General features: G+C 53.6%; 1 protein-coding gene across 2 annotated transcripts; it reads left to right on the top strand.

The window, feature by feature from the left end:
* Positions 1–9,664: 9,664 nt before the first annotated feature.
* Positions 9,665–11,720, top strand: LOC125509755. 2 transcript variants are annotated; one of them, XM_048674791.1, is made up of 5 exons: positions 9,665–9,998; positions 10,134–10,170; positions 10,282–10,403; positions 10,501–10,564; positions 11,580–11,720. In XM_048674791.1, the coding sequence occupies exons 1-4, from the start codon at positions 9,741–9,743 to the stop codon at positions 10,561–10,563; spliced, it is 480 nt and encodes a 159-aa protein (XP_048530748.1). In that variant the 5' UTR covers positions 9,665–9,740; the 3' UTR covers position 10,564; positions 11,580–11,720. The 2 variants fall into 2 exon arrangements, with proteins under 2 accessions (XP_048530748.1, XP_048530746.1); XM_048674789.1 differs by lacking the exon at positions 11,580–11,720 and adding an exon at positions 10,895–11,273 and having other exon boundaries at positions 9,666–9,998.
* Positions 11,721–20,257: the final 8,537 nt, after the last annotated feature.

The raw sequence follows: 20,257 nt of genomic DNA, 5'->3' as shown, positions 1-20,257 counted from the left end.
GCGCCCTTGCATTGTTTCGAGCCTGCTCAACAACGTAAGTTAGTTGCGGCTAGTTGCTACACTAGCCGCGCCCTTACTTTGCTTTGAGCCCCGCTCAGCAACTTAAGTGAGCTGCAGCTGGCTGCGACAAGGTTTCTTGCCGGTAGCGGCACTGCCAGTTCCGCGCTCAGCGCTCGCGGTCTGGATGCCTTCGCCGGCAAGTTCCCTAAAAGCATGGGGTAAAAACATACAAAGTTGACGCCGGAATGGGAAGGCCCTTACCGGGTGAAACGAGTCACTGGGCCCGGCGCCAGCCACCCTGAGACCGAAGATGGCATCCCAGTGAGCAACTCCTGGAGCATCGAGCATCTTCGTGAGTTTTACCCGTAAGGCGCGGTTGCCGGAACCCGTTCCAGCAACCACCTCTTGTACAAAGTCTTGCCGCTATTGCATGTAATCCTTTGTACGAGACCGGGCGCAGATCCCATGCGCAGCAGAGCCCGCGTGCTCCGCACATTTTGTCGATTTTATGCTTTCTAATTTCTGGCATATATGATCTGACATTTGTGCAGCACCAACACCACGGCAAGCGTTGACGAGCTGCTAGGCTCTCTATCTTTATTTTCTCTTCTTTCTTTTCTTCCTTCTTCCAAGGAAAGAAAGGATCCCCCGCCCACAAGTTTGCCGGGGGGGAGGGGAGAAGAGAAGGATATGGACCAGGCGTCGTTCAAGAATTTCGTCTTGCCGGGAAGCAAACGACAGAAAAGCTAAGTTGCCAAAGTTTGAGCAGCCAAATTTATTTTTTTAAATTTCAAGTTATCTCTCCTGAACGACTGCACTTTGTATGGGAAACCTGTGCGCGGAGGAGCCAACTCGTAGCTGGCTGCGCCCTTGCGTTGTTTCGAGCTCGCTCAACAACATTAGGTGAGCCGCGGCTAGTTGCTACACTAGCCGCGCCCTTGCATCGTTTTGAGCCTGCTCAACAACGTAAGTTAGCTGCGGCTAGTTGCTACACTAGCCGCGCCCTTACTTTGCTTCGAGCCCCGCTCAGCAACTTAAGTGAGCTGCAGCTGGCTGCGACAAGGTTTCTTGTCGGTAGCGGCACCGCCAGTTCCGCGCTCAGCGCTCGCGGACCGGATGCCTGCACCGGCAAGTTCCCTAAAAGCGTAGGGCAAAAACATACAAAGGGAGGAGTCAAGTAAAGGGAATAACATTGCAATGGCTATCCAGAAGAAGATTATATTACAAAGTAGCTTGTCACAGCTCTAATAAATGTTTTCTATAACATCGCTAGCAGCGACAAGGAAAGAAGGAAGCAGGCGGCCTAGTCGACGCGGTCGCCCTCGACCCTCTTGATCCCGCTCACCTTGTCCACAATGGGTGCGACAAGGGCCTTGAGCTCTTCCTGATCGATATCAGGCGGCAAGGATCTGAGGACGTTGTGGAGGCGGAGGCCTGGATTGCGGAAGGACACCTTCATCAACACCTTCTGAAGGGCTCCCGCACAGATCTCGCGCGACTCGTCGGCCAGCCGCTTCGGGATCTCATCCCGGAGCCGCTGGAGCGCCGTCGCCACGCCTTGAAAGAACATAGTGAGCTTGGCGCTAGGTTGGAGGTTTTCGTCGGAGGAGTACCCGAAGTCCTCCACCCCCAGCTGCGCTAGCTCCTTGACGATGTCCCCGGCGGCGTTCACGAGGCTCTCTGTCCAGTGCTCCACCGTATCCCTAAAGGCGTTTTGGGTGGTGGCAGCACTCTCCAGCAACGCCTTGTCGGCGTCGATCTCCTTCTTATAGGCTGCCTCCCGCTCCTTGGCGCCGTCCAGCGCCTTGGTCAAAGCAACCAGCCTCGACTCGAGGGCGGCGTTGGAGTCCTTGGCGGCGCTGAGCTCTTCTCCATATGCCTTGCGGTCAGCCTCCAGCTGCACCACCTTCATCTCCAGCACCTTTTTGGCGGCCTCGGCAGCGGCGGCAGCGTCCTCCGCTTGCTTGAGGGCTCCGCCCAGCTTCTCCTCGCGCGCGGCGAGCTCCTCCTCGTGAGTGTCGAGGTTGACCTTCCGCTGCGCCTGCTCGCCCACTTCCGCGGCTAGCTTCATGGCGGCAAGTTGCTGCAGCTCTCTTCGGCTTCGGCCTTCTCGAGGAGAAAGGCCTTCTTCGCCTCAGCAAGCTGCTCCCGCTCCTCTGCCAAGGATCGGACGGCTTCCCGGTGGAAACCCGCGAGCTCGTCTGCGCGCTTCTCAATGTCTGCTCCCGCCTTCGCGACAAGCGCCTCGCGGGACTCCAGCTTGGCTTGTCGCGCGCGGTAGAGCGACATCAACCTGCGCAGCAGCCGCTCCTCTTCGGGCTCGTTGCTACTGCTGCTTGGCGCATCGACCAGCTTCAGACCCGCAGAGGCAAGCACTTCCCCGTCGAAGACCTCCCCCTCGACCGGCGCCCTGGAGCTTGATGCCCAGGGGAGGTTGATGAAGACGCCTTCGCCGGCTTTCAAGTAAACGCCCGGCTGGGGCTCCTCAATGCTTGGCGCTGCGGCTTCGGCGGACGGGACGGCGGTCGGTGCAGCGCCTGGCGCTCCTGCGGCCTCTGGGCCGTCAGTACGATCGCCAGACCCCTCGCCAGCCGCCGCGGCACCAGCCTTGGCGGCCTCGGCGCCGGCGGCGTCTCCAGCACCGGCAGCTTCGTCGGCGGCGGCCTCTCTCTCCATCTGCTCCCCAGCGGATGGATCTAACGGCCGGCCAAGGGGAGAAGAGTCAAGCAAAATCCGGCAAAAACTTAAAGAGACCAGAAGAAGAAGAACCCAAGGGAAGATTTGAAGCAAGAAGATTACCTGCGCTGGGCTCGGTGGCCATGGTCTCTGTCGCTGGGGGGATGCTGGCGCCGTCCCTTGGCAGAGAGCTCCCCCTTGCCGGAGAGCCACCCCCTGCCGGAGAATCTCTTGCCGGAGAATTTTCCCTGGGCGGCGTAGTTGAAGTAGGTGGCATGCCGGGGGCTGTCTCCAGACGCTCCTGGTGAGGCTGCTCTGCTCCTACGCAAGGCAACAAGCGGATATCAGCAAAGACAAGTACCCATGCGCGCCTCACCGCGGCAAAAAGTTCACACACTTACGCTGGGGGCTGCCATGGAGGAAAGTCGCCAGGTCCGGCAAGGTTGTCTCGGGCGCGCCACCTGTTGTCCTGGTGGGCACGTCCTCGATGATGATCGCCGGAGCCTTAGCTCTCTTTGCCACTCTCTGGGCCAGAGTCCTAAAAAAGGAATAGGCTCAGGAAAAAGCAATTGAGAAGCAAGAACAACAGTAAAAACCGAAGAAATGCGAGTGCAGCAAGAAAAGCTTACCCTCTTCATCCTCCTCGTCGGAGCTCAGAGCGGAGAAGTCGAAGCCCGGCGCGCTCCCAGAGCGAGGAGGCGGAGGAGAAGCTTCCCTTGGCCGCTTAGCGAGAGCGGTGGTGGCGGTCTGGGAAGACCCTGCTCCGGCTGTCGGCGCGGCACGGGAAGCAGCAGGAACCGAAGCGGTGGTCCGGCTAGACCCCGCTCCAGTTGCCGTCGTAGCATGAGGCGCTCCCGCGGCAACGGTGTTTGCCGCAGTCGAGCGCGTCACGCGGCGTGGCGACTGTTGACCCGCTTGCCGCCCCGCCTCGTCGCCAACCTTGTGGAGACGCCTCCTAGGCGGTGCTGGGGGCTCCGCTTCTGGTGGGCTGTCCGGAGGCAAGGAGGAAGAGGAGTCGACTTGCCACGAGCTGCCCGTATCTTTGATAAGCTCGCTCGGCTCAGCACCTTGCCCGGCAAGCCCCTCCTTGCCGGTAGACTCCCCTTGCTCGCCGCAGCTCGCCACTTCTGCCGCGTCTGCTTCCGCGGCGGTGAACCCAAACTCGCCCGCGGCTGCGGCTGCCACCGCCTCCTCCAGCCTGGTGGCGATACGCGCCATCTCCGCGTCAGTGGTGTCGCGAGTGAGGCCGTCTTTCTCGTCGGGGCGGACAGCCACTTCCACCAAGTTGTCGAAGAAGTGCTGCACGACCTCGTCGGCAGGCTCCTACCAAGTTGGCACAATCCCGTGCGAGTCGCATTCCGGCATCATTGCGCGAATGCGATGGAGCGCGGAGTTGTTGCGCAAGGGCACGACGCCCCCCGGCAACCTGAACACCTCGGGATGCTGGGGGTCATACCTGAACAGCTCCTGCATCGCGTGGAGTTCTAGAACTGTGAAGTTGTAGTTGAGGCCCGGCCGCAGCCTCATAATGTCTGCCGCGTTCTTGAACTCCCAAGTTGGCCTCCCCCGCTCTTGCAGGGGGGCGATGCGGCGGCGAAGGAAGTCTGCGCCAACCGCGCCGACAGTGAGCCCGGCATTCCGGAGACGCAGGATCCTAGTGACGGCGATCCCCAGCATGTCGTCCTCCGGGGCCAGGTCGCTCCAGTCGTCGCCGCGCGCCACCGGGGTTTGGCGCCGGGCGGTGAAAGGCTGCGGACTCTCCTCGACAATCCAGCACCAGTCAGCCCTCCACTCCTCCCACTTGCCGCGGAACTCTCCCTCCAGATAGCTCTCCTTCTTGCCGGGCCTCGAAATCCAGGCGATCCCGCCGGATAGAGGCTCTCCTCTCTCTACTCGAGGAGTGAAGAAATGGCGGAAGAGGGCCACATTGGGAAGAACTCCGACAAAGTTTTCGCAGAGATGCGCGAAAACTGCCATCGTCAGAACGGCGTTGGGGGTGAAGTCGAGGAGGTGGAACCCATAGGTGTTCATGACGTCGCAGAAGAAATCAGAGAAGGGCGGGCAGAGCCCGCAATAGAAGAACAACGCGAAGAAGGCATACCCATTTGGGATAGTCTCACAGGCGGCGGCGGGGAGAACTCTTGTGCGCGGATGCGCGCGCGTCTCCGCCGACCAGAACAGAGAATAGTCCGCCTTCAGCTCCATCGTGCCGAGCCTGGGGGGGAAACAGCCCGCGTCTTCCGCAGTGCCGCGAGCCGATGCGCCTCGGTCGTCTTCACGGTCTTCCCCCTGTCGGCTTTTGGAGCCATGGCGGAAGCAGTGGAGGGGGTCGACGGCGTTGGTGGTGCTGGCGGCGGCGGAGGGCAGAGCGCTGCTCTCTCTCTCTCTCTGCTTTGGGGAGGCGAGAGGGCGGCAGAGATTTCCGAGATTGGGAACGGCAACGGGCGAATGGGCCAACTGCCCCCGCTTCCCCTGCTCTTAAAGGGGGAAGGGGGCGGACGTTCCGTATTTCGAGAAAAGGAACCCCCACGACCTCCCCCACGACGCCGCATCCAACGCGTGCCGTTCGGGGGGAGGGCGCGGGGGGAAGCGGAGGAAGGAGCGGCGTGACCTAGGCCGCGCGTGCCCGTGCACTGTTTTGGGCCTGTCCCAACAGCGCTCGGCACCATGTCTGGCCCAGGCCCGGGGGCTCCTGTCGGTGTACTAGAGTAGGGGTACCCTTGTACCCCGAACTTATGCACGGGCAGTCGCAGCGTCCCGCGGCAAGGCCTGCAAGTTCGCCGCCAAGATTCCTTGTGGTTCCTCTGAAGACCATTCAAGGACCAAGTACTCAAGACAAGACCCCGGCAAGAGGAGCTTGCCGGGAAAAAGGCAAGACCCCGGCAAGAGGAGCTTGCCGGGAAGGCCATCAGAAGCGTCCCAAGACCCCGGCAAGAGGCGCTTGCCGGGAAGGCCGTCCGAGGCATTCCAAGGAACTTGCCGTGGCGCGCTACGCGCCCCGACAAGGCCCGGTGAGCGACAAGCTCCCGGAAGCGACAAGTCAACAGCCGCGGCAAGGCGCTTGCCGCGGCAAGCCCCCACTCCACGCCCGCGCTCCAGCACATCCACCCACGTGTCGCTCCGGGGCCCCTCCCGAGCGCACGTGGCAGGAGGCTGCGCAGCTAGGGGCGTGCGGTGGCACGAAGGCGCTGACAAGACAACCACCATGGCAAGACGGTGGCGTCCCTAGCGGTCCCTTTCGGTGCTGTCTAGGCGACACAGACAGGCATTTAATGCCCTTGTCCCCTGCCGTCAGGGTTAGGTATGATAACATTGTAGCAGCTAGCTGTGCCTACTACAGCACCTAGCTGTGCCTACCCACGGCACCCTTTCCACTTTTGCCCTTGGCCCCCGTTGCTCTATGTCGGTAACCCCTTGAGTATAAAAGGAGGCCTGTGTGCAACGTAGAGGGGGTCGGCCACCTCGAGAACCCTCGCGAGGTTTAGCATTTCCACACTCACACTCGCCCTCGCTCCCGAGCGAGAGATCAATACCAATCCACAAAGCAGGAGTAGGGTTTTACGCATCCTTGCGGCCCGAACCTGGGTAAATCGTTCGTGTGCTCCACCTCGATTTACCCCTCGCGCGACCAACCACCCGCTTGCTCCGCCTCGATCTGCTCTTTGCGCAACCTCCACCCCCCGCCGAACCAAAAGGGACCCGGTCCGCCGGTCCCATAGGTGCCCGTGGATCAGAAACCCCGGCACCTCGTGATGTCCGGGATCTCATCCGGGACTCCGAACAACTTTCGGGTTACTGCATATTCATATCTCTACAACCCTAGCGTCACCGAACCTTAAGTGTGTAGACCCTACGGGTTCGGGAGACATGTAGACATGACCGAGATGGCTCTCCGGTCAATAACCAACAGCGGGATCTGGATACCCATGTTGGCTCCCACATGCTCCTCGATGATCCCATCGGATGAACCACGATGTCGAGGATTCAAGCAACCCCGTATACAATTCCCTTTGTCAATCGGTACGTTACTTTCCCGAGATTCGATCGTCGGTATCCCAATACCTTGTTCAATCTCATTACCGGTAAGTCACTTTACTCGTACCGTAATGCATGATCCCGTGACCAGACACTTGGTCACTTTGAGCTCATTATGATGATGCATTACCGAGTGGGCCCAGAGATACCTCTCCGTCATACGGAATGACAAATCCCAGTCTTGATCCGTGTCAACCCAACAGACACTTTCGGAGATAACCGTAGTATACCTTTATAGTCACACAGTTACGTTGTGACGTTTGGTACACCCAAAGCACTCCTACGGTATCCGGGAGTTACACGATCTCATGGTCTAAGGAAAAGATACTTGACATTGGAAAAACTCTAGCAAACGAACTATACGATCTTGTGCTATGTTTAGGATTGGGTCTTGTCCATCACATCATTCTCCTAATGATGTGATCTCGTTATCAATGACATCCAATGTCCATAGTCAGGAAACCATGACTATCTGTTGATCAACGAGCTAGTCAACTAGAGGCTTACTAGGGACATGTTGGTGTCTATGTATTCACACATGTATTACGATTTCCGGATAATACAATTATAGCATGAATAAAAGACAATTATCATGAACAAGGAAATATAATAATAATCCTTTTATTATTGCCTCTAGGGCATATTTCCAACATTATTTGCAATCTGGATCGCCGCCGGTATGGGAAAAAAATGGATCTTGCGCTATAAATTATAAATTTTGCTTCCATAACAATATTTTAAAAATATTTAACAGGTAAAATTAACATCTCTACCTACTAATAAACCAGCGATTGCTTCTGGTCGTACGTCATCCGTGTTTTTGCAAAAACGCCCCTCAGTTTCTTTGAAATGAACCCGCAGTCCAAGTTAGAAAACATCTGGGCCAAAGCCAGTCGAGTGCCGCCCGCCCGTACGCCGCTCCGCAGCCACGCGCCCGAGGCCGAGCTCCCGAGCGCGCCGCCGCCTCGACCTCGCGACCCGCCGGCGACCGGATCCTCGCCAGAGATGAGTGCCGCCGTGCCCTGCTCCCTCCTCTCTTCCTCTGTCTCCTCTCACCTCGCTCATCCCCCGATCTCTCTGTCCCCAGAACGAACAAGAGCATGCCATGGCCTCGGATCCGCGCCGCCGTCGCCGGAGAACATCGTTCGCCACCGGTTCTTCGACCACAACTACCGGATCAAGTTGCCCTGCCTCCGATCTACCCGTTCCCGGCCACCCCAACCTCGCCTCGTCGTCGGGCGCGTAGAGAGACGGCCATGGCCGCCGGATTCCCGAGCGCCGCCGGCCAAGGTCTTGGAGGAGACCGTCGAGGTCTTGGAGGGGTGGTTCTGGAGCACAAGCTGCGGCGAGTTGTCGGCTATGTGACAGAGGAGACCCCCGAGGTCTTGCAAGGGTGGTTCTGGAGCAAAGTGGGATGTGCGTCAGGTGAAGGACTCCCTTGTGGCGAACGGCGCTGGGTGCTATCAGCTGGGAAGGCTTCAGGACGGACCATGGATGGTGCAGCGGGTGAGAGTTGGGGCAGACGGCGAGTGCTATTTCTGGGTTGGCCCTTGAGAGGGAAACCAAGGCAAAATTCAGCCAATTTCAAGTGCATATATATCTATCCCATGGATTTGCTTCCCTAGCTAACTTGGAGCATTGCACGTATTGTTAAATATAGTTAGTTTCTTTAGTTTACTGTCAATAATTGTGATAAGCAGAGCAGATAGGTGCTTGTGCTTATCACAATTATTGACAGTAAACTAAAGAAAAATAAAACCAAGCACCTATCTGCTCTGCTTATCACAATTATTGACAGTAAACTAAAGAAACTAACTATATTTAACAATACGTGCAATGCTCCAAGTTAGCTAGGGACTCAAACCCATGGGATAGATATATATGCACCTCAAATTGGCTGAATTTTGCCTTGGTTTCCCTCTCAAGGGCCAACCCAGAAATAGCACTCGCCGTCTGCCCCAACTCTCACCCGCTGCACCATCCATGGTCCGGCCTGAAGCCTTCCCAGCTGATAGCACCCAGCACCGTTCGCCACAAGGGAGTCCTTCACCTGACACACATCCCACTTCGCTCCAGAACCACCCTTGCAAGACCTCGGGGGTCTCCTCTGTCACATAGCCGACAACTCGCCGCAGCTTGTGCTCCAGAACCACCCCTCCAAGACCTCGACGGTCTCCTCCAAGACCTTGGCCGGCGGCGCTCGGGAATCCGGTGGCCATGCTCGTATCTCTACGCACCCGACGATGAGGCGAGGTCGGGGTGGCCGGGAACGGGTAGATCGGAGGCGGGGCAACTTGATCCGGTAGTTGTGGTCGAAGAACCGGTGGCGAACGATGTTCTCCGGCGACGGCGGCGCGGATCCGAGGCCATGGCATGCTCCTGTTCGTTCTGGGGACAGAGAGATCGGGGGATGAGCGAGGTGAGAGGAGACAGAGGAAGAGAGGAGGGAGCAGGGCACGGCGGCACTCATCTCCGGTGAGGATCCGGTCGCCGGCGGGTCGCGAGGTCGAGGCGGCGGCGCGCTCGGGAGCTCGGCCTCGGGCGCGTGGCTGCGGAACGGCGTACGGGCGGGCGGCACTCGACTGGCTTTGGCCCAGATGTTTTCTAACTTGGACTGCGGGTTCATTTCAAAGAAACTGAGGGGCGTTTTTGCAAAAACACGGATGACGTACGACCAGAAGCAAACGCTGGTTTATTAGTAGGTAGAGATATATAATATATAATATATAATATAATATATATAGGGGAGATAAAGATTAGAAGATAGAGAAAAGAAATAGAGGTAAAGATAAAGATAATGGCTGTCTTTTTTTCCTTTTCCTTTTTTTGAGTGACAGTCAAACGGGTTTGCAGAATGTGGCCTAGCCTTGGCCCAAGCGACGACACAGGTCTCACTGGGCCAAATGCGGAAACCCAAACGGCAACCAGACAGGCCATGGATTTTGTTGGGCAGACTCCTGCCTCCCACTGGAAAAGAAAGATAAGGAGGCCCCACCCGGCAGCGTCTGCTCTCAGCATCCGCAACGGCCATGGCCTTCGTCGCCATCCACGCCCGCCTCGCCGTCCTTCCCCCTCGCCTCAGCGCCGCCGCCTCGTCTCTCCGCTCCGCCCCTCCCCGCACCCGCCTCCCGCCGCTCAGGACCTCAACCGGACACATCTTCCGCAGCCTGCGGTGCCGGCGCCGGCCGTGTCGCGCTCGCGCTCGCGCCGCCTCCATCTCCATCACCGCGTCGCTCGACCTCACCGAGGACAACGTCCGGCAGGCCATCGTCGACGCCAAAGCCGAGGCAAGCCAAACATCCTCCATCCTCAAACCTCTCGTCCACACCGAAGTACCCATCTGTTTTGCACAGCCGCCCACGGCTCACGTCCAAATTAACTGACGAACGCCATTGCTGTTGATCTCCCGCGCCGCTTTTCAGCTGGCCCAGCTGTTCGACACGTCGGTCGGGATAACAGGTGAAAAATCCAACCCAATTCATTTCACGAACTGCACTGCAGCACCAGTCCAATCGCCCTGCTGAAGTTTGCATTTTCTTCCTCGTCGTGAACGGTGACTGATGATGGCAGGGCAAGTTGATCTGGCGGAGCTGGACGGGCCGTTCGTGAAGCTCCGGCTGAAGGGCAAGTTCTGGCACACCCGCGCCACCGTCGTCGCGCGGATTGGCAACTACCTCAAGAACCGCATACCGGTGAGCTCTTTTTTCTTTCCGGCGTGCTATTCTTCCTCCTGGACCGAGCGCGGGGAGATTCTGTCACGATTATGATGAGTTCTTTTGGTTTGGCCAGGAAATCTTGGAGGTGGAGATCGAGGATGAGGACCAGCTTGACGACAGCCCAGCGGCTTACTGAGGTATCTATCCCCCAAAGTGTTCACTGTTCACTAACTACTTTGGTCTTGCATTGTGCTGAAACTATCCAACTTAGGTTCTAGATCATACACTCGGGGTATTTTTCTAGTTAGCAGTTCAGCTATAGCACTCCCAGTATTAATTTAATGGCCTGAATTGCTGAAGTGAAGTTGCTGAAGGACCAAATACGCATACTAGAACCGACTTACTCTAACACCTTCCTTGCTATCCTGGCATGGGGCTTCAGGGATTTGCATTTGCATGCATGTATTGTTTGCACCAGCTACATTATCTGGTTGCAGAGAATCTGACATTTCAATCTCTCTGTTCAGGGTAAAGAGCTTGCAAGCTGTTGCTGAGGGTGCCTACTTTTTCAGTACCGGGTTTGGTCGGCGTAGGCCGTAGGCTCATATTTTTTGTAAGCGGAAAAGGATGTGGCAATGATGTTGTATATTTATGCGTTAGCTAACTCATGCCAATGATGTTTAAGTTGGTGTGCTCATCATACTGCATTTGGAATGCCACTGCATCAGTATGTCACTGTAGTCATGTGTTCATTATGTCTTGTGATGTGGACAGCCCTCGGGTAGAACTGAAAGCCCACAATCACTCACAGAATGGGTTCACATGATCCCCCATGAGCCATCTATAATTAAACTGTAATTTCTATGTAAATACGGATGCGGCGTTATGTTATTCTCGCACTTCTTACGGCCTCGCATCATATTTTTCATGTTTGAAGAGAATTTTGGTGCTGTAAGCTGATCTCTACGGTCATGTGCATTCTTGTGATGAATTGCGGAAGTCAGTACAAGTCTGAATCTTGATGTCCTGCATCGGGGGAACTTGAGATGAGCTACTTCTGAGAAAACATTCCTGTTCGACTGTCAACTGTTTTGGCATTAGCGAACTATGTCACGCACAAGGCATTCAGCAGCTCGCATTTGCATAGATGGATTGGTCTGCACCTGTTGCATTATGGTTGCAGAGATCTAATATTTCAATGTATTTCTTCAGGGTAAAGAACGTGCGAGCTATTGCTGAGGGTGCCTATTGTTTTCAGTACCGGGTTTGGTAGATCATCATTTTGTAAGTTCTTTTTTTTGAGAAAAGAAGGATAACCCCGACCTCTGCATCATTGTGATGCACACAGCCAAGGATGGATACATCAATGATGTTTATCAGTTTCATTAATCGATACAATGAAACTGGGAGCGAGGCTCTTAATAAACTCAGGAATTAAACATATGGCGATGATGTGCTCTGCGCTGATTGTACATTTGGTTTACGTGTTAGCCAACTCGTGGCAATGATGTTTAAGTTGGTGCGGCCATCATACTGCATTTGGAACACCACCACTGCATCAAGTATGCCCGTGTAGTCATGTGTTCATTTCATCTTCTTCTGTACCCTGCACCGGGGGAACTTTGAATCGGCTGCTACTCCCGTCAAATATTCGTGCAGCGGCAGAAGCTTTCCGACGAAAGAGGACAGCACTCCAGTTCCCATCCGAGTGTAACAAGGCACCATTCCAGCGGTTCCTATCAGTGGAAAAGTAGCGTCCCCGAACTGAACCTGGACGGTTGGGGGCTCCCGCCGGAGAAGCCTTCAGCCGTTGCAATCGGATTCAGAGCGACGAAAGTTCAGAGAACAGCATGTGCGTTGTGCGCATTCCAGCGTTTTGCATTCCACGCACAAACGGAAAGGCAGATCCATGCACGGGGAATAAGTAGGCTATGTGCTTACCTGACAGAAGAACTGTTCCAACCAAGATCTCAGTCTCAGGCCAAGTAAGCTGAACATCAAGAAGATCCGGGCGAGGGAGAGAAAAATGGATGCTGAAACACAGTTGTCACGTGGGCTGGCCCCAGGCCCGCCCCGAGGACCGCTGTGTGCCCGGACAACATGTGCCAAACCTGTGAACTCGAGCGATTGGTCAGTGTCCCATCCAGGCTCACTTCACTTCACACACCATTTCTGATTTCTCTGACATGCTAAACATGCAGATGCCTGAACCAGAAGTGCTCAACAGCTCAGGCGGGGCCCCTTCGGTTGCAGATTCCGCTGCAAGGTCCATGCCACCATGATGATCGCTCCTGACCTCCTGTCTTGGCACGGGATCAGACGGTCAGACTCAGGCCAGAGTATCGGATCAGAGCTGGGATCAGACCAGAGCAGATCGTCCGTTGTGCATTGCGCTGCACGGACCTTTTTCCTGCTGTCAGTACGCAGTGCCCGTAGTACCGGTGCGACGGTGCGGGTGCATGCACACATCGCTTTTGCCCAGGGTCGCCTTGCTGCGCGGTCCCGTCGATCAGCCAGAGCCAGTCCCAATGGCATGCACCCTGAACCGCCACAGGTACCGGCTCCACCCTGGCCCAAGCCAGGACACCACACTACACTAAGGCCAACTGGGCCACGTGACCCTAAACGGATGTCCGCTTTGCCCGGAATCTATCCATTTGGATAGGGCAATGTGGTCAAGTCCGGACCGTTTCTGAGATGCGGTGGCCGTGCACCCAATGCGCGGACGCATCCCAGCCGCATCCTATCCGCGTACTTTTTTCTTTGCAAGCCTTTAAACTTTTTTCCATCATTCATTCTTGGTACATGGGAATACATCATCAAATTTTGACTAGAAAAATAAGACCACAAAAAACAAGAACCACAAAATACATTTTAGAAGATATCCAACTTCCATAGCTGCTTCTGTAAGTTGGATTAGTGTCTTCTCGATGCATTCATTGTTGATCTGCGGAGGAGCCGCCTCCATCTTGCGTGTTTCTTTCTTCTTCGAGTCTAAAGAAGTAGAGGTTGCTTCCTCGCATCTAGTCTCGTGTCTAGCCTCTAATCTAGCAACAAGTGCACTTGTCTCATCTACAGCCTCTATGCTAGCTAAAAGTGCACGAACATCTACTAAATTGCGCTCTATCAATATATCGATGTACTCTTCTTCCTAATACCAAAATTTGCATCAATTCTACACAACAAAATTTGAAGTTAGCACAACTAGTCAAATCTAGAGCACAAATCGAAAGCTAAAAAAAGCACATACACCATTGTTTAAGCACTTGATGAACACCCATCTGGAATGTTCCGGCGTTGTAGACACGCGGCGCACAACCTTCTTTAGGCAGTGGTCGCACTTAATGAGCGGCAACGGTGCGCTGACGAGCTTTTGGGCTAGCACCGAGCCCGGCCGACCATCATTCGTGTATCTGCCGGGGACCACCGACGGTGTAGATCCGAGCGGCTAGAGGAGGAGCCACTGCCTGCATGTGGCCTTGCGGCCCTGCCAGGGCCTTCCGGCCTAGTGCCCGGCCAGTCCATGGCGCGGCGCGGCCGAGGAGGCCGGGCGAGCTCAAGACCGACCGGATCCGCCCCAAATCCGGTCGGCGGGTGCGCAAATCAGGTGGCTGTGGTTGGGTAGCTCGGGTGCACCGAGGGGAAGGGGCTGGGCGAGCGCGCGTCCGAGTTGCACAGCTACAATGCCAGCGGCGGCGAGGGAAGAGTGGGGAAGAGTGGAGAAGAATGAAGGGCGTGCGACCGGAGGAAGAGAGGGGACGGACAGAAAAAGGCGTCCCCGTGCCACCGACGGGCGGGCCAGGGAAGGACACGTGTAGACGGCCCGCGCGTCCGCGTGTTGTCCGTTTTATCCCAAATACGACGCAAACTTGGGCCAAGGATGGGTCGAAAGCGGACAGAAAACGGACAAAAGTCCATTTATGCCCCCGCGCTAGACCGTCTGGTTCGTCCGTTTTATCTTAAACGGACGCGCGCGAACAGGATAAAGTCGCGCGGTGAAATTGGCCTAAACTCCGGGGATGCGCCGCGCAGCGCTAATCAAATCAAAGAAAGAAAGAAACTTTTGCGTACTTATATTCCGCTGCTGAAGAGATGATGAACCGCTGGGAGCCGTACGGTTCTTTAATCTGTACGATAATCTTATCATTCTTTCGCAAGCCAGACAGCATCATTTAGCCGAGCTAAACCCCGTATTTGTTTGCATGAGCATAATGGAAAAAGAGGAGTGCACTGCACTGCAGTGTGCAGGGTCCGGGGGCTCCTCCTCTCCTCGTCGTGTCCTCGTGCTGGGTTGCTTCTCCCTCCGGTTCTTCTCTTCTGAGCGGCAATATAGTAATGTGGTCTAGCTAGTTGCTTGGGCTAATCCCCTGTTTGTCGGCCAGATTAGCGAGGACCCGGTTCCGTTCCATGTCAGGCCAAAAGGAGGAGAGGAATACTCGGCGCCAGGGTCAGGGCCACGGCGGAGAAAGACGCGGCTTTCCATGGACGGAGAGGTGGCGCCTGTACGCAAGTAATCGCAGAATCTCGGATCATTACGACGAATGCAAGAGGCCGCGTGTGCCTGTTTATTTATTTACTTTTCTACTCCTTCCGTTTCCAAATATTTGTCTTTCTAGACATTATAACTATAACATACGGAAGTATGTATTCATTCATTTTGCTTCGTATGTAGTCACAAATATTTAGTAACAAAGGGAGTAGTTTGTTAAGAATAGTGCAAGAGGGAGTGGGGTTGGCCTGTCTGCGACTCTGCGTGTGGGTATGCGTCTACTGGTTTTTATTTACCTTTTCCGCGCTGCAAAGAAAGTCTCGGCGCGTCATGTGATCCCACGTGAGGCGATCCTCGAGCAACCCTACCTACGTGCATGCATCAAATCCGCGTCGCCTGTTTCGTATCGTTGACTTGCCTTCCCTTCGTCCGCTCTCAGTATTTTAACTGGAAAAACATCACGGCATCAGACACTGGATCACGTTTGCATGTGTGCATATCTTTTTTTGTGTACTACTAGTATATCATCTTCGCATTCTGCACGCAGAAATCTCTGTTTCGTACTATAATGCTGGCAGAATATGAAATCTAACTCTGGTGCTCTGCTTTCCTTAAGAAAACAAAACCAAAAAAGAAAAATCAGTGCTTTTTGCTTTGTGTGATTTGCATATCCATCCTAAGAGCATCTACAGCCGGACCTCTCCAACCCGTCTCATACGTCCAGCCAGGTGAAGGACTTTGAGGAGGAGAAGGATGTGGGGGATGTTGACGAGGGGGGTCTATAGGCGGAGCAGCAGACCATTCTTGATTCCCTTTGGTCGGAGCCGGCTGCGGAGGCAAGACGTCGCCACGGTAGGAGATGGAGGCGCAAGAGGCCGTGGAGAAGGCGGAGATGTTCGCCTACATGAATGAGGTCGAGCAGGAATGGGATGAGCTGGAGCCCTTCTACCCGCCTGTCTAGCCGGTGCCCGGCACCCTCGTCATGGACATCTCCGACGAGGAAGAGTAGTTAGGTTAGTAAATAGGATTCTTTTACATGGTCTGTATGAATCAAGCGGATGAAATATGAGAGAGATCAAGTGGCTAATTTGAGGCGTGACCAGCCAGTGCGCGATTGCGGGCGTTTGAAGGGCCGGATTTGCAAAGTCCGCCCGTAGGTGCTCTAATCAAGCTTAAGCCCGGCCGCTCCTTGCACCACGTGTGTGCCCTCTGATTGGACCGGCCTAAAACCACCTCACCTACATCCAAGTACACTAAGCCGACCCGACGTCGTGCCATCACGTCAGGGAACACACAGGACGATCGTGTGGAGCTGCACAAGGCAAATTCGTATCATCCCGCTTGCTAAAGCGCCGCGACGTCGATCGTCACTATCCATGTATGTGACCAAGTGGCTGGTCGCAAGCACACGTACGTGGACCGGATGGATCACGGAGAAGCTTCCTTTGCTACGGCTCATACGTGATGCATATCTTGGATGGTCTTCCTTTCCTAGGACGCATCAATCGGCAGCTCCGAGGAGGAGGGTTAGACTAGACGTGGATTACAAGGCCGACACTTTCGGCTTAACAATTGGCTAATGTCCACTCTCGTGCGAAAAGACAGCCGTAGGATGAGGTGGGAGCACGGATGAAAGCATGGAGAGTGAGCAGTCAAGTCGGATCCGATGATTTGGACGGCGGGCGATCTTCGTTGCGGGTGCACAGGGAAAGGTGATCCACGCTGTCGATCATGACATGCATGCATGCTGAACCCAACACTTTCCTCCCGGGTGACCGAGCCGCACGTCGTTGTACAGGCTAGAACGACGGTGGTGGATGGCACGTGGCCGTGGGCGATCGATGGGCTCCCCGTCCCGTCCGGCTCCCGAGTTTGGTTTCGTGGCGGTGACCGGATTGGTACGTGAGCACAAGACATGACTCAAAGAATGCTTGGAAGGATCTCTGCGCGGCCATCCGGATTGCCTCGCGATTCCGCATAGTAGTTGGACCCCGCATGAGGGCGCAGTGATTTTTAAGTTGTAATATTTGAAACTTATGATTTTGCATCTGAAATGCATGGCTCTTTCGGCTGCTCGTATCAACTTTCAGAGTTGAAACTTCAAACGACTTTCTTTGTTGGTCGCGGGGTACTGAAACTGTGTTTTTGAACCTTCGCTCGTACTAAATTTTCAAAAGTTGAAACTTAAACAGAACTTTTAAGAACTCATCAAACTGTATTTAAAATGGATCTTCATTCAAAGCCTCGTCACGGGAAACACAAATATGAAAAACATAACTTAATTTAAACTTTTCACTCAAGAGATATAAAAGATTAAAAATTGAAAGCCAAAAAAAATAAGCATGCACAAGGGACTTAGTGCCACCGCACCCGCGTCTCACAAATCTCTCATGTGATACTTGTATTAAATCCCTGCTTGGTTGAAGAACAAGTTAAATGAATTGTTATGGGTTTTAATATAGTGGAATGAGGTGCTTTGTTTTCGTGTTTGATTGGAGTTAAGGGCATCTCCAACGCTAACCCCAAACCGCGGATTGGTCCGGACCAATCTATGGACAAGGGTGCGGGAGCCAGACATCCAACCATGCATGCATACATTTCAAACTGGATTTCAATAAAGCAGACAAATTGCATGTAAACCGGAGAACATTCATCACATTTTCGACATAGTCTAAATCTACGGCGGCGGCCGTCTTTCAAGTCTTTGTTGTCCCCCCCCCCCCCCCCCCCCCCCCCCCCGGCGTTGGTCGTGTCCATGTCCGGTGGAGATGAGACTCGTGAAGTGAAGGTGCGGTCATCGACAATGAAGAATAGGACATGGGACACAAACCGGAATATGTTTCATTGGCGAATCACATACTCGTGAACTAATTCATAAGGTATTGTTCATGATATAAATCATGAACATGTTGAAAATAATAAACGATTCATTATTGCCTATAGGGTATAACTCGAACAACGAGGGCGCCATGAGAGTGGCAGGGGCATCTCTTTTAGACGCCTCTACATGGAAGGGTTGGCCATGGGCGTTCCCGCCCCACGAGAGCCCACCAACATGCCAGGAGGGACCGCCGAGGTAGAGAGCTGATTATCCTCAAGTGTAGGAGCACTTGCCAATTATGGATAAGTACTGGGTGCCGAACCCCTTAGGAGCAAGTAGGTAGGCTATGCCCTCATCTTCACATCCAAAACTTGGATTAGCGACTTTGTCATTGGCAGTCACACATTTCGACGGTGTCGGCCAACGTTCTTTCTTTGTGTTGGTTGCGTAATGTGTAGTTTCATCATGAAGCTAAAGAAGTGTTTTATTAGGAGACAACGGCTATGGACTGGCATTGATCTTCTTTGCTTTTTTTTTTCTTTTCCACCCTCTGTGTTGTGTGCGTGCGCCCTCGGTGTGCACTTGTCATCAAGTTATTCCAGATTTCGGGTATATTTTTTTGTCTGTTCTTGATGCTGTTATAGAATTGTCCATTTCTATAAAAAGAACACTTTTGTCTAAACTGCAATTCTCCTGCCATTAGTTGCTAAACAATATGGGATCAGGAAATAGTGCAATTCCTATAAGAAATTCTGCCTAGTATTTCCTTTCCAAATCCAGTAAGTACTTTTACCATTTTTGTATGTTTGTCCTTGACACATTTTTCTTCTTGCTGATTTGCATTCCCTGCCAGAAAAAAAGGACAAGACTATCTATACTATTTATAAAAAAGCAAGTATTATTTTCTTTAAGTGCACCCCATAAAACGTACACGGATACATTACCTTCGCATGATTAGTCCCACTAAACTCAATCTAACGGCAGCCTTAACCGAATCTGTTCCCTGTGTGCACTTAGCAATTTACATTGACTGACCGTACTCCACCGCGGAGGAAAATATGAAAGTCCATGCCTGGTCAATCAGGAAACTATAATCACGGACACATCCTATTAAAAAACTAATCACGGGCACATCTAATTATTAAGAAACTAATCACAAACCCATCCTATTATTAGGAAAAAAAATCACGCGTGCATCCTATTATTAGGAAAATAATTACGAGCCATCCTATTAGGAAATTAATCACGGACGCATCTAATTATTGGGAAACTAATCATGGCTGCATCCTATTAGATAACTAATCACGAACGCATCTAATTATTAGGAAACTAACCGCGAGCGCATCCTATCGTCTCCTATCAGGGAATCGTGATCGCGAGTCGCCAGCCGTCACCAGCCCACCACCCACGCGAGCCACAATGGGAGACACGCGAGGAGGAGTTGCGGCTTCCTCCGAACACACTTATACTGACTGCAACGACTTTGTCCACATCCTGGGCATGCTCTCCGGGAACCACCGGCATCCACGTCGACTTCAGCTCCATCCACAACACCCACGCTGACAACCAGCCACCGCCGAGGTCCTTCAAATGGGGCAACACTGAGTATCTTGGACCAGTATAAGCGGGCCAAAAAAATCTGCCCCCACAGCTATGCATGTAGATTCGCCTGGTCGCCAACCATCATCGTCCCCAGGGCGGTGCAGGTCTCGGCCACTGTGCAGCAGGTGAAGCTAATCACAGCCCCAACTCACTCGCCCGAAGCCACCGCCGACTCCCTCAGCTCTGACGCGTGCTGCTCCGTTGGACACACTTGTCCGGTACTCGCGCGTGGACGACGTCGTCCAAAGCTAATCCCGATGCGTGGAGGCCGCCGCCTCAAAGCTGGATGACTGACTCACTTGCGTCGACAATGCCGCCCAGCTGATGAGAGGACACAGTCGCCGCGGCCGCTCGCAGGCCTGAACGACGGAGACGCTCGCCTTCACGCGAACGCACCACACACACGCATTAATCAAGTAAGTATCGAGTGTTACTTTTTTACTGTCATCGCTACCTCGCCGGTGGTGACACATCTAGAAGTACAGGAACTAGAGATGAGGCAGTCAGAAACAGAGGAGCGCTGGAGCACACACAGAGACGTTCGCCTTCTTTCTTTCTTTATTTTTTCACTGATTTTTGCGTACCCGCAACAGACATCCCTGTTTTTTTAAGTACTGACTACCGGTTATTACATGGCCAACTCACGACTACATAGTGAACTCACAGACAAATTCGTTGAACCAAGACCTTACTTGCAGTCATGAAATTACGTTTCACTGAAAAAACCCAGAAGTTTGCATAAGTTTTAATGAAAAAAAACTAAAGTTCGCATAAGTTTTACTAAAAAAACCTGAAGTTTGCATAAGTGTATTTGTTTGTCTAGCTGATACATGGCAATTGTAATTTTACATGAGCATTTTCATACCGTCTTTATCTACAGTCGAGTTAACATGTTTTCTTGATAGAAAACTTGGACTACATACAAGAGAAGCAAAAACTGCATGTTGATTATGATGATGATGAATGTAGGATATTTTG

Source organism: Triticum urartu, chromosome 5, assembly GCF_003073215.2.
Source record: "Triticum urartu cultivar G1812 chromosome 5, Tu2.1, whole genome shotgun sequence".
NCBI classification, from domain to species: Eukaryota; Viridiplantae; Streptophyta; class Magnoliopsida; order Poales; family Poaceae; genus Triticum; species Triticum urartu.
This window is presented reverse-complemented; position numbering and strand designations above follow the sequence as displayed.

Excerpts from the sequence above, each read along its gene's own strand:
- LOC125509755 (XM_048674791.1), top strand. The coding sequence starts at position 9,741 with ATGGCCTTCGTCGCCATCCACGCCCGCCTCGCCGTCCTTCCCCCTCGC. Across the intron at positions 10,171-10,281 it reads CACGTCGGTCGGGATAACAG|GGCAAGTTGATCTGGCGGAG; the intron begins GTGAAAAATCCA and ends TGATGATGGCAG. Across the intron at positions 10,404-10,500 it reads ACCTCAAGAACCGCATACCG|GAAATCTTGGAGGTGGAGAT; the intron begins GTGAGCTCTTTT and ends TGGTTTGGCCAG.